This window comes from Eublepharis macularius, chromosome 11 (assembly GCF_028583425.1).
Source record: "Eublepharis macularius isolate TG4126 chromosome 11, MPM_Emac_v1.0, whole genome shotgun sequence".
Classification (NCBI taxonomy): domain Eukaryota; kingdom Metazoa; phylum Chordata; class Lepidosauria; order Squamata; family Eublepharidae; genus Eublepharis; species Eublepharis macularius.
Window position 1 is genome coordinate 81529891 of NC_072800.1, and position 24826 is coordinate 81554716.

General features: G+C 38.3%; 1 protein-coding gene across 1 annotated transcript in view; it reads right to left on the reverse strand.

Annotated features, from left to right (window-relative positions):
* DNAJB6 (DnaJ heat shock protein family (Hsp40) member B6) overlaps positions 1–24826 on the reverse strand; it is a 61905-nt gene that overhangs the window by 32475 nt on the left and 4604 nt on the right. The window contains exons 2-8 of the mRNA XM_054991135.1: positions 18395–18486; positions 16191–16300; positions 15105–15158; positions 13299–13409; positions 4207–4338; positions 3145–3286; positions 2521–2591 (exon numbers count right to left, since the gene is read on the reverse strand). Coding sequence (XP_054847110.1) covers positions 2521–2591; positions 3145–3286; positions 4207–4338; positions 13299–13409; positions 15105–15158; positions 16191–16300; positions 18395–18459 — 685 coding nt within the window. The 5' untranslated portion in view covers positions 18460–18486. The remainder of the gene's footprint in view (positions 1–2520; positions 2592–3144; positions 3287–4206; positions 4339–13298; positions 13410–15104; positions 15159–16190; positions 16301–18394; positions 18487–24826) is intronic.

The following is a 24826-nucleotide window of genomic DNA, read 5'->3' on the forward strand; positions in this document are numbered from 1 at the left end:
CATGGTTCTGCATTAGGCAAAACAAGCAAATGTACATAAAACTGGATAAATTGTGAGGATGCAGAATTTGCCTTTTCTTCACGCAACAGTCTGGTTTGCCTGCATATAGTATGCTAGCTAACTAGACCAATAAAACTGTGGCATACTGGTACCTGTATTTTTCTTAACCAATATGCATATGTAGGAATGAACTAAAAAGAATATAGGAATTCAAACTTTGCTTTCCTCACTTTAAGTTTTATTCAGTAGTAGAGTTCTAGATTCTAACTGCGTAATATGATGAGAATAGCACTGCACACCACTCTTCAGTTGTGAATGCTGAGAAAATGCCAAGAGGTTGATTATTTCAAGAAAATAACCCATTTATGCAGTATATTATTTTCCTTTGATAATTTTGGTGAACCTAAATAATAAAGAATGGAAAATTAACAAGGCTACTGGCCAATATCTCAGTAAAGGGCTTCAGTGATCAGCAAGGGTAATTATTTGTTTCTTACAATTTAATGGCATTCATCCTTACCATTCTAGGATTACTTTCCTGTAATGTAACAGAAATCAAAAATAAACTACAAAGCAAAAAACCCCAGAGTTTATTATTTTAGTTCTGTGCTATAAGGTTTCATTTTATCTTTTTTATGTCCTTTGATTGAAACACCTGTATTCTCAGCAAGTTTAAATATTCAGAAAGCTTTAATTATAACAAAGGTAATCACGGGGTGGGAGGAAGAGTAGATAATACTCATGAGGAAAGCAACCATTGAAGAGATTTGCTTATGAAGGGCCTTAGTAAAGTTTGTTTGAAGGAGTAATGTTTTAAAATAAATATTTACTCAGGAAAAGGGTTCCAACACCTTGTTTGCCATCAACGGAAGAGGAATTTTTGCTGACTTTGCCCTTCTGTCAACCCCCCCCCCCAAACACACACACAACATGGAGCATGTAATAATTTGGGGATTAGGGTGAGGTAACAGGAAAGAGAAGACTGGACACTTCTGTTGTTCTTGCTGAGTTCTGCTGGAGCTCCTTGGTGTACAAAGCACTATGAGCATTTTTTAGAAACCAATAAGCATGCACACTTTTCCAAATAGAGACAAGCTGCTTTCAAGAAGAACAGAGTTATGATCTCTGTTGAAAATTTGATCCCATAATACTTAACATGCCTTCCAAACATTATACACTTTCAAATCAATTATCAGTCCTTTTGACATTAAAATTATGGAAACAGCAGCCAGAAACTCAGCTATAACTGATAATCCTAATGGCTTAAAGCAGTGCTCCCAACTAGCAGCATACCTTCTCTCCTCATCCCCAATGTAATCTATCACTTCACAGTTTAATTTGAAATTGTTTTTACTACGGTCTGGTCCCAGAGCCTGTACTGATGGGATCTTGCAGGTACTTTTATGAGAACAAGCAACCCAGATAATAGGGTATTTTTTTGTAAACACACACACACTTTAAGACATGCCCCTTATTTTGTTTTCTGGAGGCAGTCTATTTCTTCAGGAAGAAGAAAAGATGTATAGAATATCAACTAATGTTCAGCACCATTGCCCACTGGAAAGCTGAATTTGGGAAGCATTGGTCTAGAAATTGCAGTTCAATAATTTTTGAACGTTCACAAAAATTTAGAGTATGATTTGTGTTATTCTTACATAACTGAAAAGAATTACAGTTTGCTAGCTGGGAACATTGTGGCCAGTATATAAGCGGCATCCAATTTTATATAGAGGGATGTCTGAAAAGGAAGTCTGAAGGGAGCAGGTGTTGGAAGCAAAGAACGGTTATCCAAGTTACATAGGCGCACAAAAAAAAGCTACAAATGTTACCCATGGAAGAATGCACCACAAACAGCAGAATTTATTCATTTTGAATGTTTTAGCAAAATGACAAAATACCCAAGCTTACTAGATTTTTTAACTTGTTAGCCTAGGCTTAACATTACACATTTAGATGTCAAAACTTACTATAGCCAGCATTCATGCACAACTAGAAAACATCCTTAATTTGTTTAAACCAGAAATGCACCATCAGTAACATATTAACATTATTCACTACGAAATACTGAAAGCTTGAAATTAAATTTGCCTTGGAAATGTTAACTTCACAGCAGATGTAAACTACTAGTTGGCTCACATATCAAAACAAAAAATCAAAAAGCAGGATTCATGCTAGTGTTAGTGTACAATTTCACCCTAGCACTAATGCAGGATCACTGTTACCTAGAATTATGTTTAATAAAAAGCAAAGTGCATACAGAAATTTACAACAACTTTAAGGACAAAAAATGGTCCTATTCATGTGGTCCCAGCAATTAACGCAAAAGTCTGACAGTATCATAAGCTCCGATGAGCTGTTTATAAATACTTTAGATTACGTACAAGTATAATGAAAGAGTTCGTCTGAAATCTTCAAAAAATGTTCCTGTTAATCCTCAAAGGGTGCTTGTTACAGCTTAAAATTTCTGTTAAATGCGTGCGTTGAATTACTTGTTATCCAAGCGTAGCAGCTGCTCCTTACCATTTATTGTTAAAGACTTTAACTGGCCATCTTCTTCAACTTCTACTCTCTCTTGTCCATTCTCAACAATTCTGCAGGATAAAAATCCATTTAATAGTCTTTTTGAAGTGTTTTCAACAGAAAATCAAGTGGAACAAGAACATCTTGTCCATAAAGTGATTAGGACCAGATAGGAACCAAATAGCAGCAGGTAAAATTAGAAGCTTCATCTTATACAAAAGCTTGGAACAATTGTTTGCATTTATATTACCAAAGCCTTTAATGAATCCTTTTTAGGCAAACCACCATTTTAAGCACAATTCTAATTTCAGAAGGCCTTAAACTGCCTAAGGAGCCAACAAAGCCATAATTATCACATTTCTAATACATAAAGCACCTAAAAGCCCAGGAATTGAGAACCCCTACACACACACACCATGCATATTAGCAGGCATTATGGCAATTTTATGTACCAGTAATGGAGATAGCATGCCATCATCCTTTCTACATTAAATCTTTCTAAGTAAAAACTTGCCCAAGCAGGTTACGACATGAAAGTAGTGATTAATTTTTAACAGCTTTAACCATTTTATATTCTTTTAGTATTTACATTTCTACCCTACCAAAACAGTTAAGTCACTGTACCTCTTCGTAGTAATTTTTCTACCGTTCACTATTTTAGTTGAAGTCGATACAGATTTGAAGTTACCCATCCCACTGCCACCAAACGATGTTGAGGAGAACGAAGTAAGGCCCCCATGTCCCAAAGAACCAAACGAAGTAAAACCTGGTAAGGAAACAAAAGTGCCAGAATGTACTTGACTAAAGCAACATCTAAAGGCAGAAGGCACCACATTTATCTAGAAAATACCAAGACCAATAGCTTCAGCAACCATGTCTACTAACTGCAGCTGTTGAAAACTTCTATTTTAAATATCAGCAATACTAAATCCCAGAAAATCTTACAGGGTGCAATCATAGCTGCTTTGTTTTTGAGGGCCCAATTCAAGATAAAGTTAGGATCCATTTTTTTTATTTAAAAGCACCAATATTTTACAAAGCACAGCTCAGCTCCTTTTCTGTTAAATGTGAAAATTAAGTTATACGGTTATACAAAAATCTAAGTCTTATCACACTGACTCAGTTTACTTTCCCAATACATTAGATGGGATCTAAATAATTATACTACTTCTGAAACCGAGACAAATGAATAGCATACTAACAGAACTAGACACTTCAAAGAGGGAGAAATCGCACAGGGCATATCCAAGCCTTGGGATATACCTAAAGCAATACTCTGGATCCAAGTCACTATTCCCTTATGTAGTCCCATCATTCTAGCCTATTTTGGTCATTTTCATGTACACCAGGGTCTCTTCAAAAGGCAGCCCACTTTGCTGAAAAAGAACTTTAGAAGGTATTCAGTGAGGAATTAGGTCTATATTTCTAATTCCTATACTGAATTTGTTTCATGTACACCCTACCATTATACACAATCGGCATGAATAGGGTTTAGGGATGGCACTCTTCTTTTAGATGTATTTATTTCAATGTTTGTATTCTACTATGTTATTGGTTTGTAATGTCTGTGTTCCATTTTAATATTGTATTATTGATTTTAATGTTTGTATTTTATAAGTATGTTGTAAACTGTCTTGAGTACTAGACCTAATGGAGAGGAGGTACATAAGCCGAATAAATAAATACCTGTATCAAAGGAAGAAAACCCACTCCCAAAGGCAGGAAAGCCACCAAAGGCAGAGAAGAAGGATCCACCACCTCGGTTTCTGTTTCCACGTGACCCTCGTCTGTTACCAAAAAAGTCATCAAAAGGGTCTTCTGCAAACAAAAATGAAGGGATTTCAGAAATAATGATCAAGGAAATTTCAGTACTACACACACCATAAATATAATTTCATTTTCTGAAACTTCCAACAGCCAGTGCTTATAACAGATTTCCCAAGTCTCACACACTCCATAAAGCAAAGCCTGGCGGACACATTCAGATTTTTTTTTTGGGACCAGTTTCCTGCTGTAGAAACAGAAGCATCGGATTTAGTAGAAAGAGTTATATGCATCACAGCATTAATCTCTTTGATTAAGGATTTAATTATTTTCAAAGCACCCCTCTATTCCAAAATTTGAGCCTGTAAAAACTTAACATTCAACAAAACTTAACAGCTGCTATAAATGAATCTGGCTGTTCTTAATGAAAGAATTTGTTTCGTATAATAAATTACTAAAAGGTTTAATATATATAGCTAGAGTGGTTTTCTGGGAACACAGAGGAACAAGTTTAGTTAGCTTTTCAAAATCTTGAAGTTAGATAGGTCATTAGCTATTTTTTTCTTTAGTTGCATACTAAAAGCAAAGTTGTTTCTCTTCAATGGAACTTATGAGGTATAAAAGGAAAAAACACCTTCTTGAGATAATTCTACTCCTTGGAGGTAATCCAAATGCTAAACAAAAGCCAAATTACACTCTGAACACTTCACCGTAACAAGGGCAATTGTATGATACAAAGCTTTTTTCAATTGTGTTGACAGCAAACAGTCAAGAGGAAGGCTGTAACATATGCACAAGGATAGAAAGAAATCATTAGGCTGAAAAGAAACACAACATCAATCTGAAACCAGAAGAGAGTAACCATCACACAGACATACCACCCTGCAGCATTACTAGTTTTTGCTGAAATGAATGCCTTAAAAGTCCATATTAGGACCGGCATGACCTATTTTACAAGGCTGTTGCATGGTAACACACAGGGTGGCTAGGCCACATGAAACCTTTACAATTTTAAATAAGTGCAGCTTTTGAATGGAATCACATAACCTAAGATGAAGGGGGGGTGAATATGGTAAAGCAACCCAGAAAGTTTATTACATCAAAAAAAATGTTCTGGGGATCTGAAAAGCCTCAGGTTGTGCGAAAGATGGAACGTGACTAGAGATGGGCACGATCCCAAAAAAATTAACGAGCCAGCGGATCGTGGTTCGGTGCCAGCGACGATCCCGAATTAACGATCCACACCGATCATCTCCCGTTCCTGAACCGTGGATCGTGGATGCCAAAGCGGGGCACGCTGGTATTCCCAGCTATGTGGGAAGGTGGGTTGTGGCGGCGGCCAACTCTCTCAGTCTCTCTCTCTCTCCCCAAAGGCTAGCAAGTAGCAAGAAAGAGCTCTGTCCCACTCCACTGCTTGCAGAAAGTGAAACCCAGCCTGGGAGACCACGGCTATTTATAAGCATGGGTCCCATTCAGCAACACAGGAGGTCTGTGTTTGGCCGTCAGAGCTGCCTATCAGGGTTTGCAGGGATGAGATTGGAGAGCCCATGGCTACAGAACACCCCCTTCCCCCTCCCTCCCCTGGGTGTCTTCTCCCAACTTGTGACTGCTTTGCTGCTCCGTGGTTGGAAGGAAGCCCTGCTGATCAAAGAAAGCTGGGCTTCCATTCGGGTTTCCAGGGCGACAGAAGGAGGGCAAACAGAGCTCAGGCATTCCCCTGGCTCCGTTGCCAGGGGAATAGATTGCTGGCACCTGAGTGTCTGGATTCTCAAACCGAGCCAGAACGCCCCAATCCAGGCCTCACGACCGCTGGATCGTTGGCCGTGGACGATCACGATCCACCGGGTCACGATCGCGCGATCGCCATTATCGTGGGTTTTTTTCGTTCGTAATGCGGATAGTGCCCATCTCTGAACGTGACACAACAAACCTGGAGTTTCAGTATTGACTTGATATCCTCCAGACAACAAAGGAGGGTCATGTCAAAGTGAATGTAAAAACAAACTTTTGGATATGTTCTATTCAATAAAGCAAACACACACAAAAGCCATGAGGAACTCTTCCAGCATAGGGTGCATCATTGTGATTTATGTTGCCCACTTCAATTTTTGTGCTTGTTTCTGATGCATATAAAGTTAAAGAAAAGGAAAGCATAATCAAAAACACCCATAATGTTTGATGTGCTTATAAATAAGTGTAGCAATAAAGTTGCAGTAATTATTCAGACTTCTGACTGCTGTTATAATGGGGCTGTTCATATTATGCAAACCCAAGGATGCTTGTCAAAAAGTAGGAGTAACTAAGCTTTTTCTAGGTTTATTTACCAAGGAGAATAAAGGGACAATGATTCACAGTCACCAAGCATTATTTTTAGGTTAGGCATTAAACCCACCTTCATCAAAAACACGAGAACAGCATCCTCTACTAACAGGCATATTTTAGGCTTATGTATATCTGCTATTTAACTGTACAGACTAATATAAATGGCTTAACGGCTAAATAAAACAATACATATAAATAAGTACTACTAGGACTAAGCACTAAAATGAAGCAATCTGAATTAATCCTACTTATCAAAATCCTACAGATAGGACAACTCAACTAGTGCATCTTTAGCAAAAAATCAATGATTTGGCATGAAGCATTCCAAGCATCACAAGTGAAACAAAAGGCTCAGAAGCTTACATGTTAGTCCACAGATTCATCAAGTAAATCACTAATGTGAACACCCAGTTCATTTCTGCTAGTTTAGAGAATGACTCACTAACTATGAAGGTCACTCATAGATTTGAGCTATATTATATTACTACCCACTATTATGCATCTAAATATAGCCAGTTCTTTTTTAAAATTACCTGATGTTTATATAAAACAGAACTCAAACTGAACTAATTATAAGACTGAAAATAGTACAGAAGATAACGTGAAAACAGTCATATTATGGTTACATTATACTAGTACAGTATACAGGAAAGTCAAATTCTTGATCCACAGGGACCCACACTCCCTTCTGCTGTCACCATAACAATGATCCCTCAAAAGAGTTAATTTTGCTATTCTATCCCTTTCACATTATCAGTTTAAGGGTAATTGCCTCAATTTTATGGTAGATAGACAGCTTAGTTAATTTTCATTGTAATTATCCCCTGTATTAAAGTTCTGTCCTAGCTCTGCATAGCCTACAATGTGGTAATGACCAAATACTAAACATGTAGAATTTAAGAGAACTATATAGAAACTAGGAAAGATTAATCTGCTGTTCTCTCTATTTATTTATTTATGTTATTTATAGTCTGCCTTTCTCACTGAGACTCAAGGGAGCATCAAGTAAATGTGTCTATGGAGAGAGTTCCAAAATTAATGCTTGGTAAGATAAGCCAGTGGATAGGGTAGTAATATATCACAAAACTGAAAACTAATTTGTTTAGAGTAGCAAAAATATCATTATAGCAGCCAAATGGAGGAAGCCAGTATCACCATTCCTAAGTGAATGTTTTGATAAAATCTGGAACATTTCTTTATTGGTAAAAATGACATATTACCAAAAGATAAAAATGACATATTACCAAAAGATAAAAATGACATATTACCAAAGAACTCATTTCCAAAATATTGATAAACTATGCCATTACCTGGATTGCCCAGGCTAGCCCAATCTCGTCAAATTTCAGAAGCTAAGTAGGGTTGGCCCTGATTAGTACTTGGATGGCAGACCGCCAAGGAAATCAGTGTTGGTACACAGAGGCAGGCAAACTACTTCTGAATGTCTCATACTGAAAACCCTACAGGGCTGCCATAAGTCAGCTGCGACTTGATGGCATTTTCTACCACCAAACACTATATATTGCTTATTATGTTTTGGAAGGAGAAACTAAGAGATAAAAATCTATCTGCATTTTCTATTGTATAATTTTTTGTTATTGTACTGCTGTGCTGTTAAGTATGAATGCATACTGCTGGATATTTTGTCAATTTTTTTAAAAAAATAAAACTGATCTAAGGAACAATGCTGCTTTTAACCAGCAAGAGTGAACAGCTGGACACGCCTCTTACAGTATCAAGAAACATTTATACAACTTAAGTGGCTTGGGAAAGTAAGGCAATTGGAGGAGAAGTGGGTCGTAAGAATATATGAATTCTTATTCTGGGGAAAAGCCAGCTGTACAGCAGGACAACATAAGGAATTTATTGATTGATTGATTTGATTTATTTATTTGATTTATACCCTGCCCTCTCCACAAATGGGCTCAGGGTGGCTAACAACATTAATAAAACACAGTGAATTAATCACAAAACTATAAAATCAATAATAATCTTTAAAAAGTCATTAAAATAGTCCAGGTTCCAGGTTAAAATAGTCCAGGCTATTTAAATAAATATTTGGGAGTCCGTATATCGGCATAGTAGATGGCCGAGGGCAGCCCCAGAAAAAGTGGTGGTCTTAGATGGAAGAAGGAGGACACCCGCTGGCACTCAGCCAAAGGCCTGGTGGAACATCTCCGTTTTACAGGCCCTGCAGAACTGTAACAGGTCCCGCAGGGCCCGGATCTCCAGCGGGAGAGCGTTCCACCAGGCCGGGCCAGGGCAGAAAAGGCCCTTGCCCTGGCTGAGGCCAGACAGATGTCCTTTGGTAATCAAATTCCTTCAATGCATCTGAACAAAACCACCACTTGTAAACCACTGTAACATCTAACACTCACACTGTAACTGTAAGGGCATTCTGTATATTGGTCTTTGTTATATAAAAATCAAGTAAACTCTCTCATCCATTAAACACTGAATCATGTTAATGAAATGGTAAATTCAAACAAAGTTTCAGTTAATATCCTGAGGGGATAATATTAGATTGCATCTGCCTTTAGAGTTTATTTTTATTTATTTGATTTTCTTACCATTTCTCTTCAATTAAGAGCTTGAAGCAGTTCACACCATAAACAACTACATCAGTTAAAAACTAATACAAACATGCTATACTCAAAAGAAGTCATTAACAATAACCCACCACAGGAACCTCAGTTCATTAATATTTATCTGTTTATTCTGGGTGATTAACATTTCAATAATTAACCGTGTAGATTTAAGAATTCCTAGTATCTCTCACAGATAACCAGTAAGTAGATTTACAGTGGACCAATACAGAGGGATAAGTTTATTCTTCAGAGTGTTAGATCTAGCTCCGTACTACAGTTTTTGGAAGCATTTCCTTATTATTATTATTTGTTAGATTTGTAATCCGCTCTTTCGCTCTTCCCGCCAGGCAGGCTCGGAGAGGCTAACATACATAAAATCAATCCAATATATAGATATCCACAGTTAAAACAGGCTTATATAAAATATAAAACAGCATCTAAGGCAGGTAGCAGTAAAGCAACTTTCTCCAGCAGCCCTATAGTACAACCCGCACCGTATCATCCTGAGTCTCGAGTGGTAGATGGCGACAAACCACTGGCAGAAACCAAGAAAGAGGAGAGACTCCCTCTCCCCAGTGGGAGGCTAAAGAGGAGGACTGCTCGCCTCAACCACCAAAAGCCTGGCAGAACATCTCCATCTTACAGGCCTGGCGGAATGATAAATCCTTCTGGGCTCAAGTTGTTTCAAATAGAGAGTTCCACCAGGTTGAGGCCAGGACCGAGAAGGCCTGGGCCCTGATAGAGGCAAGTTGAACCTCCTTGGGACCAGGGACCACCAGTAGGCTTTTTCCTGCTGAGTGCAATGCTCTCCATGGAACATAGGGTGAGAGGTGGTCCTGCAGGTATGTTAGTTCCAGTCCGCTAAGGGCTTTAAAGATCAATGCCAAAACCTTGAACCTGACCCAGAACTCCACTGGGAGCCAGTGCAGCTGGTGCAGTACAGGTGTCACATGTGACCGAAACAGAGTCCCAGTCAAGAGGCGCGCCGCTGCATTCTGGACCATTTGTAACTTCCGGAGCAGGCCCAAGGCAGCCTAGTGTAGAGCGAGTTACAGTAGTCCAATCTGGAGGTGACCATTGCATGGATCACTGTTGCTAGGTCACAGGGAGCGAGGTAGGGGGCAAGCTGCCTGACCTGGCAAAGATCGTAAAATGTCGATCTGGCAACCACCATGATCTGGGCCTCCATCGATAAGGAGGCAACTAAGACCACACCCAAGCTCCTTATCAATGGAGTAGGTACCAAATGCGCCCTATCAAGGGATGGGAGCCGGATCTCTGTACCCAACAACCTACGACCCAGACACAGGACCTCCATCTTTGTTGAATTTAGTTTCAGCCTGCTCTGTTTAAACTATCCTGTCACAACCTCCAAAGCCCTGGCCAAGCTGTCTCGAGCGGCATCTGGCTAGCCATCCATCAACAGATAAAGTTGGGTGTCATCCACATATTGATGACAACCCAACCTGAAACTCTGCACCAGCTGGATAAGGGGGCACAACAACATTGGCGAGAGTATCACCCACTGAGAGACACCACACACCAATGGGTGGCATGACGACAACTGCTCCCTTAGCGCCACCCTCTGTCCCTGACCTTGGAGAAAAGAGACTAGCCACTGTAAGGTTGTCCCACAAATCCCCGCATCAGCAAGGTGGTGGGTCAGGAACTCATAATCGACTGTGTCAAACACTGTGGTAAGGTCCAATAGGACCAGCAGCGCCGACCCACCTCGATCCAGATGCCTGTGGAGATCATCTGTGAGGGCGACCAATGCTGTCTCTGTCCCATGGCCAGAAACCAGACTGGAATAGATCCAGGAATCATCCAGGAATACCTGCAGCTGCTCCGTCACTGCTCGCTCAATCACTAATTAAGCCTCAGCACTCTGTAATTCCATCTCCAAGAAAGCTTTTTAAATTACTGCGTATACAATGTTAATGGTAAACTAACATTTGGGTTCTGCTAGTTAAACCTGGTTATAAAAACATTCACAATTGCCAAAGTTAGTAAGCCTCCAATATTGTAATTTATAACAGCATTTAAACTAAATTAGAGCTTCAATTTCTTCCTCATGCTATCCCTCTGAGTACTCTCGAGAGAAGTAAAGGAGACTGCTTAAATAAGTTTATTAAAGACTTCTGCAGCAGTATTCCAAATCTGATGCTACATTTATTTCTTCTTCCACGTCATCTGAGATTATACTGCTAGGTTCTTCTGACACTAAACTCGCTTCCTCCTCTAGAGCCTCTTCTGCAACTCCTTCAGATTCCTCCTCCACTAGCAGTTCTTCTGGATTACCAGATCTTTCATCGTGATCTTCAACCATCTCAAAAAAATCTTCACTATATTCTTCCTCTAGCTCCTCTGCCAATTCTATTGATTCACTACTATACACTTCCTCCAGCTCCTCTAAGAAGCCTTCTTCTGATCCTTCACTAGACTCCTCTGGAAGCCAACTGAAGGTCACTGAGTATGCATCTAAGAAAAGTATTAATTGTATATGCGTCAATTCATAAATAATTTGCTACTAAACAATACAAGCTACCTTAGGTTGCAAATCCCTCCCATCTCTGAATTTAATACAATTTGGCAAGTACTGCCAGTTTAAAAATTATGCAATATAAAAAGGGTTTTTTTTAAAAAAAGGAGTTCTTTTAACAAATCACAGTGAACGTCACAGTCATAGTGTGGCACATTTCCATTAAGATGCTGTTTCAGCATCCCAGGGGACATAATGATGCAAGATTTAACTGGTGAGGCCTTTGCTGCTCTTGCCTTCTTTTCCTTGCTATGGAAGACACCAGATTTTTACTACTCCGTAAGAGGAACTCTAATGATCCAATATAATACACCTTACTTACATGGAAGGAAATTTAATTCCCAGTCCCTTGTCCCTCAAATATAGGATCAGGGAGGCAAATTAGCCACTAGTAGAATCTCCATTATTTGCTAGGGGAATGGTTCTACTATCCTCCTATAGACACAGACACAGGCTATTATATAAAAAGGACAAGTAGAAAAGTGTCATAGACTCCCTTTTCCATATGGGAAAATGGATTTTAGATGATTAAATGAGAACCAGCTCTCACATGTATGCCTTTCCATGCTACTTACATGGAAAAACAGGTAACAGATGACTCTTCAAAGATCCATGGCTCCAGAAGGAAAAAGGTTCCCATTATACTCTTTTCTCCTTAGATACAATTTATGGATGATAAGTACCATTACCTGGTACTTTAATCCCTCTTCACCTCTCCATTCTTCATAAATAACTGTGGATAAAGAATTTTTTGCCTGGCCAGATTCAGTTCCATTGATGGTCAATTCAGGCTTCGGGATAGGTTCCCTTTATTTCAGACTATAAAATGCATCTGCATCAACAGCAAGTTTGAATAACTTGTGGTTCCTCTCCTATGGCTGATCTTGATGGTGAAGTGTAAGAAGAAAAAATGGTCAGAAAGTTCAAAAGCACATTACTGACCAGTTTTCCATACTTACAATCTTCATGGCATAACTCTCCCTAAGCAAGGGTACCAAGTAGACTGTGTTAACTCTGTTTGCATATCTCAGCCAACTACAATGCTGTATGCAAAGAAGACAGCAATGCACATTAGTCATTTGGGGTGCTTATATCACCTCAGAGATTATTGCAAACTGATAGTCTGTGCAGGGGGTCAGACCCAAGTCTATCTTCATAAGACATCTGAATATAAAAGATCAAGAACAAACCACTTGAAGCACTGGTGGTAATACAAGAGGCAATGCTACTTTCACAGATCATGCCCTTTCCATTTCACAGATTCACACTACCCCAGAGAAATCCAATTAAATAAACAAAGCCACATCATACAAACAAGAAATTCATTTAAATAAACATATCCCTAGCATATTACCCTTTTGCAACATGAATAAATCAAACTAAACAAAAGAAGTTTTTAAAAGTATAAATGTTAACAAGACTTAAGAGCTCTATTAGTATCTTTCCAGAAAAATAAAGTAGTACAGGAAAAGACCAGCATATTTTATTACCAAGGCAAATTTCAGCATTTTCAATATTTCACTTTCAACCCATCCTCTCTCACACCTATGTCAAATACTCACCAAAGAAGTCAAATGAAAATGGGTCCCTTCCACCAAAGAACTCCCTGAAGACATCATCTGGGTTCCGGAATGTAAAACCATATTCAAATGGACTGTCAAAATGGCTTCCACCTGTAGAAGAGAAGCACTCTATCACACATCAGTTCTTCTGGCCACGAATGCTTTGAAATTTCACAATATTTTGTATTTACTTTAATTTATATAGCTCTCACTAAGCAAAAAAACATGCAAAAATCTCCAGTTTCCTTCCTATATACACATTGTCTGTATTCAATCTTAAGAACTTTAGATGAGTTACTAATCAGGAAACCTTGGGACATTTTTATTTCCAACTCCTCTAGAACTCTTCATATTTATTTAAAGTTCAAAAAAATTCTTAATTCTGAACTACAGAGAACATTTCAATGAAGTACTTAATTTTGTTTTGACCCATTTCCAGATTTCCAATTAGACAAGTACCACCCATTACAGACATGTAAATACTTTAAACTAAATTTCCATATATATAAATGTATATACTAAAGTAAGGTTAACAAGAGGGCTAGAATGTTTTAATTATTAAGAAAGGTAGCCATATATTCTGTTACAGAAGAACAAAAACAGAAAATATTGTGGCCACTTGTATGCAGAGTCATACAACAAAGAGTTTTTTCTAATAATTTTACCTACTGTAACTGCAAGATGGAGAGTAGACATGGGCATGAAACGGAAAAAGCCCGAAACGAGTTTCATGTTTCGTCGCGAATCATGAAACGTCACAAAATTGACGTTTGCCAAAACGATCCGTTAGTTTCGTGATTCGTCAGAACCCAGGGCATTTCAACGGCCCCCTTCATACCTGGAGATGCCAAACTCGCAGGAAGACTTCAGCATGCTCTCCTCCACCCACCCTCCCAGTTTGTAATATGTTGATTGGGAAGGGTGGGAAGGGAAGTGCTGCCATAGTACATGACTGAAACGGGGACTGGGAGTTGCTGGATCAGAGGAGGACGAAGGAATGGCCGTGGTGGAGCTGGGCTGGGAAGACAGAGTAAGGGGGTGGGGTGAAGTGGGGTGAAGGAAAAAAGGCACCCTCACTCAAAGACCTTTCCACAGCAAGGCCAAGAGCTGGAAATAAGAGACTTCTTTCAGTCTCTTTAAAGCAGCAGCAGCCAAAAGCACAATCTCAAATCCTTCCACACACTCTCCCACTCCAATCCCAGCAAAACGCTGACGTATATCAGAACAGGAGGTCTGTGGTTGGCTGACAGACCTGCCTAACAGGGTTTGGAGGGGTGAGACTGGTGTGCCCATGGCTACAGAAGGCCTACCTCCTTGGTTGCCTAGGGGAGGAACTCCCAGCTCCTGGCTGTATAGGGTAGAATGGAAGCTCTCCAGATGGTTAGGAGAGCTGCCAATAAAGGGTAAGTGGGTTATGATTGGGGTTTCCAATGGCAGCAAAAGGTCTGGGCCCATTGTTGCCTAGGGAATCAATGGATCAGCACCAGCCTGTCTGAAATTATGAATCGTTCACAAAGCTAACAAAACAGGCCAAAAAGTCATGAGGTTCGTGATAATTTCATGATAACCGTGGCCCCATAAAACGCAGTTTTGTGGCACATGAAACAGCCCGTTTTGTGACAAAATTTGCTTCGTATTTCAATTCATGCCCATGTCTAATGGAGAACTTAAGTCATGCGAATTAGTAATCTTTTAGTTTTACTACTGGATAGAGGAAAATGTTTGGAGAAAAAATTACATACATCTTTACAACTAGAAGTCATTTACACTAATTTTAGAAAAGGAAAAAATTAAATTCCCACATACCTCCTCCATTTAAGCCTTCTTTTCCATATTTGTCATAGATATCACGTTTTTTAGCTAAAAAGAACAAAGGACAGTTAAGGCAAACTACCAGGGTATCCAATTATCTCCATGTCTTGCAATTTATATTAAGAAGTTTCTACCCATTGTGTTTACTGCAAGCTTCAATTCTTGTTTATTTTTTGCATAACTTAATGGTGTCACTCAAGCATATAAAGGTTCCAGCCATATATGTGAGTGGCCTGGTTTTGCTGCTTTTGTGGTTGGCACAGGGGCAGACCTGTTACTATTAAACATAGCTAAAAAAAAACCTTGACAGCTGCAGCTAAGACATAACAAACAACTGATGTCAATAAAAGCAGAATCTTGTGGCACTCTAAAGGCCAATAAATTTATTGTGACATAAGCTACCACTAACAACTCAATTAGCCACATTTGGTAAGAAGAAATATAGAGGCTGTATTAAAAATATGACAGTTCTTTTAGATTAGCTGTGGCTTTTTGTTTTGGCCAGTGCTGAGTTCCCATCCAGTAAGCAAAAAGAAACTAAAATTCCAGCATACAACGCTATAAAAAAGCACAAGCAACCTCTTACACAACTAGTAATGTTGAGAGATTCCTGTTGAGAACAATGAAATCAGTTTCAATGTGTGAATTCTGTATCAGGACAAAACCCACTTGTATAACAAGGTAAAAGCTTTGCAACAAGAAAAATTTATGCATGGTATATTACAGCTACAGAAGATGGTTTGCCAGGTGAATTTGAAGTGACAGTAGAAATAAAGACTGAAGAAGGGAATCCTGTAACAGAAACAGTTATGGAAAGAAATTCAAAGACCATCAATATTCTTGCAGATTAATGGGAGCTCTAAAACAAGATGGTGGCCACAACAACAACGACTTGATGTTTCCTCAAGTTAGTAGATGTGGATCTTACTGTTTAACATCCTGAAGCCAAAAACCATAGCAAATACAGATTCTGTAACACTGGAAAGTGATTTAAATCAAAGAAGTGACAGATCCCTGAGGCAGGAGTTCCCTCAAAAATAAAGTGTCATTTGCTAACTTAAATACCTTCTTAATACTCACCATCTGACAACACCTCATATGCCTCAGCTACTTGTTTAAACTGTCTCTCCGCTTCATCTTTGTTATCTGGATTTTTATCAGGGTGCCACTTTAATGCTAGTTTACGGTACCTGAAATGAAAAGGGGTAGTTATTGCTTTCAATATGCTGTTTTATGCATGAGAGATACTACATACACAGTGAAACAGCCATAAACTGTTGAATGCTAACAGCCTCAAATAAAAACGATGTAATGTTAGAAATTATGAGACTTATGGAAGAATTACATGAGCTATATTATACTGAGTAACTGGGCTATGTGTATTGTAGTGTCTATAATGGATCGGATTTGGTTTTCTTAAAGAAAACACAACTATTAAAAGCAAAATGGTTACTGTGTAGCAAAATTAGGGCGGGTAACAATTTTAAACATCCTTCCCAAAAAATCTGTTCAAGGTCACATTTCCTGTAAAACATTTACAGACATGAATAAGATGTACTCTACAGACAATCATTAAGGGCTCGGTTTGAAGCTCAAAATGTCTTTAAAAATATAGTATGAGGGGTGGCATTAGTAATTGCTTTTTTTAAAAGAGAAAAGTACTAGTAATTGATGGCCAATTATTTATAGGAAATTTCCAAATTTTCAAGAATTTTGATGCCCATCCTGTGTTCAAGTAGATCCAACAGTGAATTTCATTACGTAGATTCAACTACCAGAGATCAGTCCTCCCAATAAATTTCAGCAAAAGTCCTCCACTCCCTCCCACCCCAAAATCAGCATGTGTGCACTGCACTATAGTATTAGAAGTGCACTTGATTAGATTATCGTGCATTTACAAACTCCAAGGAAGGCAGTCTTGACACTCCAAGCTATTGTATTTTATAATATTTGATATATGCTGATATTAGATGTCTTTTACCTCCAGATCTACAGTATCATTTTAATTACTGGGAGCACAGGTTTTAAGTGTCTATTTTTGTTGATGAGGCATGGAATCACTGCTTTACCTTTTATTAATAGCATCTGAGAAAGGCAATGAAGTTACCAATAAGCAGTATCACATTAGTTTAAGTTAATTACGATATAATATTTAAGATTTCAAACAGTTATTTGCATCTTACAGGAGCTGTACAGCTCAAGTCTCTTAATTTAGACAATCCTCTGACTGCACAATTGAAGAATTATGAATATGCCATAAATTTCTATATTCTCTCCTCACTGTTAACTACAGTTTTCCTTGACATCCCAGTTAAGTTCTTGCCCACCAAACTAGAATCAAAAGCACCCTTCAATTCATGTCTTCTGAGTGTGGTCAGGAGGGGATAAAAGCAAATCTTACTGTCAATCCAGATATTGTGGTAGAACTGTGGTCAGTGCTAAATAGGAAACTTGAGGAGAGGGTCAGTGCAAACAAGGCAGCAAAGGCGATTCAGTGCAAATCTACAGTTTGTGAACATAATCAATACTAGAGAGCTCTGCTAACTGCTGCACATTATGCTACTTAACACATCTCATTTTTTGCCATCTGAGATGTAGGAAAAAATTAAAACTGAAACTAGAACAGTCCTCCATTAAGCACATTTAAACAATAAATATAACAAAAATTGGCCAAAAGCAGACATTAAAGGAAGCAGCAACAAGGGACACGGTGGAGGACACACAACTATGAAAAAATAGTGCAAAAACACACATGCACAATTAACATTTCAGCACAGTTAACATATGCAAACTGTTCAAAAACGTTCTGTTTATAGAACATTTTACAGTGCTGATTGCAAATGTCAAACAGGCTGCTCACAAACTGAACTGTCTGCTATCAAGCACCTTTGCAAAGAGTAAGCTATCCTTCAAGAGTGTATGTCTATTCAAACTAGTCACCATCTTAAGACACACACGCAGATAATTGGATTCAGAAATATTGTAGTTCTCCAGGCAGCTGGCAGCTATTTTACAACTTATCAACTCAAACATGTACAAGAACTTGGAAAGATCTATCACAAATATCTAATCAATTATATATAAAAATTGGTATAGAAGCAGTAGCAGCTATATCAGTAAACACAGTCAACATAACTTGATCAATGAGAAAATATTTATGACAAAGGTACTCATAGGGGTTTCATTTGTTTTTTTGTTTTATTTACTGAGAGGGGATATGTGGAAATTCAAAAGAATATGACAATAACTCATTCTAGCTTCTAGCTTTAAATAAAATTACTTACGCTTTTTTGATGTCTTCTTGTGAAGCATGCCTATGCACACCTAGAACTTCATAATAATCCACCATATTTTATTTTTCTTTGTTACCAAAGTTCTGTAAAAAAACCAAAAACAAGGCCTCATTTCAATAACACTGTAAATTTCCATTTAAAAGGCAAGGTAAATAGTTAGAAACGTATGTCCCTAATGCATTATTATTATTATTATTATTACAACAGTCACTTACTTATCAGTAAAATCTAAAATAGGTACCAAGTTGCTTTTCAGTACAGCTGAAAAGTTAAACTTGCTTCATCGGAGTTTTCCCAAAATGTGTTTCAAACTTTCCCTTCTTTACAGTTTGATCCATTTTAATTAGTCATTTATTACAGACCACTATGGAGGAGGCCCTGTGAATGAACTAGTCTGAAAAAATTTTCAGTACAGGAGGGGCTAAGAGCTTGAGAGAAAAACAGGTCTGCCTCTGTCCATAAACATCAGAAAGCGAGAGCTACTCCCAAGCTAGAGTTCAACATAATTCCAACAGGCATCCCTGCCTCTTCTCTTCTGGCTGCCAACTGCACTTCCGAGCTTCTTTTGCCCCAATATACTAGTCTTCACTGTTTGGACTGCAGTCCAGTACAGTGACCTCCTCTCCCAGTCTAAGCCCTAATTTCACTGAACTTAGACTGGAACAAGAGTGCGCAGGGCTGCACTATCGGAACAGACCCCAAACTCATACCCCATTTATCCAATCTTTTCCAGTTACACGCCTTTTCTCAAATAGCTTCCAAAAAACTCAGTCAGTATCCAATACAGAATGCTCAAGAAAGGCTAAACAGAATTTATGCAAATATTATACACTGAAATGAAAACAGAGTATCAAAGCATATTCTCTTACAAACCTGAACACAGAGCACAAGGAATGCAGACGCCAAAGTCTTCAGGATCACACCTAACATCCTACTCCTGATAAAGCAATATACACTTGTCACAGGCCCACAACCAATCCTGTTTCTTTGGCTACGTGCCTTCCTGGAATTTGTCCAAAGTTCAAGTCATTCTAATTATCTTAACAATACAATGCAACACTAGTTAAAGTTGCGCTGCAGAGTATGTGGCTTTGTTATGGAAAATAATTCCAGTATTAAGTCATGCAATATTGCAAAACCTTTCTCCGGGAAAGTCATCAAGGAAGCAAAACATAGAAAAGCCTAAATCCAATTATTCAACAGCTATTTTTCATACAGCAGGGCATCTCCAGGAACAGTTACCGGCCGCATGAAAACAAAAAAGCATTGGTGGAGGAGGGCTTAGAAGTCTGGTATTTCTACATATATTGAATTCCTAAAAAACCTCCCACATTTAATAATTTTAAAAGTCCGTAGCCATCAGATATCTTACAACAATCTACAGAGCTGTTCGCTGTAAGTATGCCAATGATGTACCACCACTAAGGACATCTGTTCTAAGCACTTTGTTAGTTTAAAGTTGCCAATGTTTTCAACAAGCCAGCTCCACTGCCATTTGAGGACAATGAAAATAAAGGGCGGCAATAATGATATTTGTTTGATTCTAAAATTTCAGTCTCAGGTCAGCACCTAGCACAAGGATTACAAGTATACATTCTGTATAAAGCAGTTTCCAATTAAGCTAATAAAACTACTGAGAGAAAGGTATGAGACTGGTCTGCAGCAGCTCCAGTTACAAAACTGATGCACCTTCTGCAACCATTTGTTAAAAACACTATCAAAGCAACTCTGGTAGTTTCTGATTTGAACATTTTCATTACTTAAATAATAAAGCTGAACCATTATATAGTCCTTGTGTTAAAAACTCTGAGATACAACTTTAATATAAGCTGTGTAAAAGGCATATTTATTCCAGCTATGAAAAAAACAGTAGACAAACTGTTCACCTGAATACCATGAACAAGACTGAACTATACAAAGGAAACTTAACAATTTTTATGCTCTTATGTCCTGGCAGTTTACAAGAATGAAAAATTCATCACAATATGAAGCAACTTTTTAAGCAGCAGAAACTCAACAAGAATTCATACTGTAATCAACACAATGCAGCTACTGGTATAACCAATCTCTACAAACTGTGATAAACATGTCATCATTTCTTCTAACATGCAAAGGAAACTCCACCACTAACTTTGCAAAAACTAATGCTAACACGTCAACAGGATTTATCTTGGTCATGCTTACTATTTCAGTAAACAACTTTCTGATGTGACAAGGAGGACATCTGAGCAGGAAGCCAGTATTAAAGACAAAGGTTTTGATAGGAGAATGAAAAAGGGGAAAGATAAAACCATCAAGGAAACAAGAAGCAACAGAGATGAAAGTGGCTTTCAACCCTGTTTCACCACTGACAGAAATAGTTTACCATCTAATAAGCTACATAAACAAATAGGAAACTTGTCGCATCTTAAAGACCAACATCATTTTATTCCAGCATAAATTTTCATAGTCTAGAGCCCAATACTTCAGAGGCAATGAAGTGGACTCTAGACTATGAAAGCTAATGCCGGAAATAAATTCTGTTTGCTGTTGCAGTAAAAGTAAACAGGAATCTGAAGCATCTTAAAAGACAACATGGCTATACTCTGGAATCACCAGCTCCATGCAGCTAGAGGCAGCTACTGTGCGAAAGGAGGGAAAGTAAACAGTAGTGATCAGGACTCTCCCAAATACAGTATCAACAGTCCCCAAATGAGAAAGCCATGTGTAATGTATTAAGTGTGACAAAAATACTAGTGGTCTAACTCAGTATCTAGTGCCTAAAAGCTGGGCTTTTTTACTTGGTATCGGCAACAAACATTATCTAGCAAAGATGTTCAATAGTTTTTCTCTCCTAAATAGTAGACTCAAAAGGAAGTAATTTCAAACAAAACATCTCTTAACAGGCATACTTGCTATTTTAATACAGGACTGTCAGCCCCAACCCCCCATCCACCTGAGGCCCAATTTAAATACGGCAAAGAGCTTCCTTGTGGGATTTTGCATCTTGTGCAATTTCAAGCTCTTGCTTAAACTACTGCAACCTGTACAAAACAGCTACATGTGCTTACTGCTTATGACGGATGCTAGAGATCTGCAACCATTGCAAAACAACTTTACTGGCATGGTAACTAAGCATGCATGCATGCCTATTTTGAACAAATTGCAGTACAGTTTAAGATGCTGAGTATACGCCAGGACACACTGAGAAGGTCTTTTCCTTCCCAGCATCCTGTTTTAAATCAGGCCTTATATTCAGCTACTGGAACTTCACAGTATTAAGAAAGTCACTGAACACACTTGAGAAGGCTGGCTATGATGAAATCCAAGAGGTCTTTTGACAGGTAGCCTGTTCATTTATTCAGCAGAAATTCAAAGGGCTATGAAATTAATTTTTAAAAACACTGCGAAGTTTCAGAGAATCAGAGGTAATCTCAAGTCAAAATTCATTTCCTCACTTGAATGGTGACTAACCCCCTAAACCCAAAAACCAATTAACCAGTTCAAAATAAGTTGCTGCATAGCAGAAACTCTGAAGGTTCTTTTGATGTGCTAAGAAAGCCCTCTGATCCAAATCTGGCCAAAGCAGAACAGGTCTCACAACAGGCAGCAAACACGTATTCTAAATAAATACATTTACTAGGTAATCACCAAAAGAAAGACTAGCTAGGATCCCAACAAAAATTTCCATTGATAATAGATTTTCCATCAGCAGAGCATGCGTTTTTTGCCCTCACCTGCTGTAGCTCAAAATGTCACCCACCCCCTGCTGACCCTGGAGAACACAAGCCCGCTAAGAACAGTGCACAAGGGAAGCAGAGGACTACAGAAAGGAGGGTAAAAATCCTCCCCCTTCCATTAGAAGAAATCTCCCATGGGATCCAACCCACAGTACGGAGCAGGAGAAAACGTTCTGAGTTCTTCAGTCTTCAGCATTTACTTTTACCAACAGTACAAATGGCTTCTCTCAGTCAACAAAGAAACCTATTAATTAGGACCAGTTTGAAGTTTCTAATGACTTTTTTTCCAGATGACTCAATGGAGCATAATTTTCCAAACAGAAAGGTATGGTAAATACAGATTATGAGTTTAAGCTAGTCCTCAGTGGGAAGAATTCTAGGAAGCAAGTCATGAAGATTATCAATGTAATGGGCCCTTCCAGGATTCTTTTATCAATTACCTTATTACCTTACCAATTAACCTTATCTCAGCAAAAGTGTTAAGAAAAGTATAACATTACTCTCACAGACAAGATCAAGATCTGGGAAGGTCAGGTTTCCATTTCCTTTAGTTCAAAATCAAATGCATCTAGAAGCTCACAAATTGGGAATCATACAATTGAATCACCACTCCCAGTTTTATTTCCAGCCCCTGTTACTAACAGATATGGGGCCTCACAACATGGAAGCTCCACTGAGCTGCAATGGCTAATGGCCTTGATTGACATACCATTATGGGCACATCTAATCCTTTTGTAAAGTCATCTAAACTAGTGGCTGTCTGTACATCTTAGGTTTCCTCGAGTTCATTGTGCACTACGAACAGACTTGCTCCCATTTGTCCTAAATCATAACCTATTAACTTTAATGGTACTCAAAGTTCTAGTGTGTTAGAAAAACTTCTCTATATTTGTGATTCATGATTTTAATACCATTATCATGGCCTCCATCTTTTCTTCTCAACTAAAAACTTCCAGCTCTTTAGACTATCCACACAGAAAAGTGTGCCAAGATTCTGATCATTTTGGACTGCAGTCTAAGCACAATTCTTTTCAAACTAAGTGGAACTTGCTTATACAGAATCTTGTTACAATTGACTTCTCCAATAGGGTGTCATTTTTGAGACATGTAAATACTATTCTAAACAAGGACTTCGCCAAAAATTTATATAAAGGCATTTATATTTTATATTCTTAACTCAGAGGGAAAAAAGCACATGAAATGTGTTTTCTTAAGCTATCAAGTCAATTTTGGTAAGGAGCAGAAGAGCAACATTCGGATCCAGTAGAACTTTAAAGATAATTTATTCTTTTATGAAGAGTCATACATCTGATTTCAAAAAACAACAATATACAAAAACCCATGGGAGAACATTTTAATCTTCCAGGACATCCTATCACTGACCTAAGAGTAACAGTTCTCAAGTAAGATCAAGATGGTTAGCCATGTTAGTCTATCCTTAACAGTAGAAAAGAGCAAGAGTCCAGTAGTACCTATAAGACTAACAAAATTTGGGGCAGGGTACGTGAGCCACAGCTCACTTCTCAAGTAGAAACACTTCAAAGGAAAATGAGAGTTGGAGCAATGGATCACACAGGGCTTAACAGAGACACTGGACTCTGCTCTCACTACACATGCTGATTTTCTGCTCTTTACACTTCAATTCTATTAAGTTAATTAGAATATTATTTTAAACTTTACTTTAAATACCCTTCCCATTTTCTGGCTAGATAAAACCCTACATACTTCCACTTCTAAATGTATCTGAAGAAGGGAGCCTTGACTCTCAAAAGCACATACCCTGGAAATCTAGTTGGTCCTTAAGGTGCTACTGGACCTGAACCTTTCTCTTTTACATGATGACTGAAATACATTCTGTACATTCACAATTGCCAGATATGACTGATGGATCTGGGAATGTGGTTTACCATTACTATAAAAATGTTTTTAATGGTTTGGGTCTCTAATGTTGATACAGAACAGGGCTGCAGAATTCTTACTCACAGACTCATCAGCATCTTCTGTTCTATCTCCCATCCTCCACTACCATATCTTTGCTAAAACTGGAACTCTGTTTCATTTGGACCTTGAATTACTCAGGACAAGATACAGTGTGAAAAGCTCAGATTTCTAGTCCACGCTTCTGTCTATTTTCATTGAATGCTCAATTTATAGCCCTTTGATTTTCTCTAGCCTTGCCCATCAATGAAGACTTTGATATAATAGAGTATGATGATCTTCAGCAGAATGTAGGCTCTTCCTATAAGTCATTTAAGGTTCAATATTTTCTTTTAAAATTGTACCTCAGATAGGAGGACTTGAAAATGTCTAGAAGAAATGATAGTCAAAGTAGTTACCCTGGACTAGACAACAGGCACTGGCCGATATTGCACAATACAATGCTTATATTTTAAATTCACCACATACAATGAAGAGCCAAATATTCAAGAATGTAGTCTAAAAAGATGAACTAAAAAATGCAAGCCAGAACACAGGGAAGACAAAATGGGAAGACAAACAAAATTGTGGCCAATGAAACATTAACTCTATCACCACTTGTAGCATGTGGACTAGGATTAATATAACTTTGCCATAAATGAGAAGCATAGCATAACTGGAAACTAAAGGCAAAACTAGTAATTTGGCAAGTGACAGTTGGAGAAAAAAAGCTGTTTGTTTTCAAAGTTTAAGGTAATGCTACCTCCCAAGAATGCCACACCAAAGC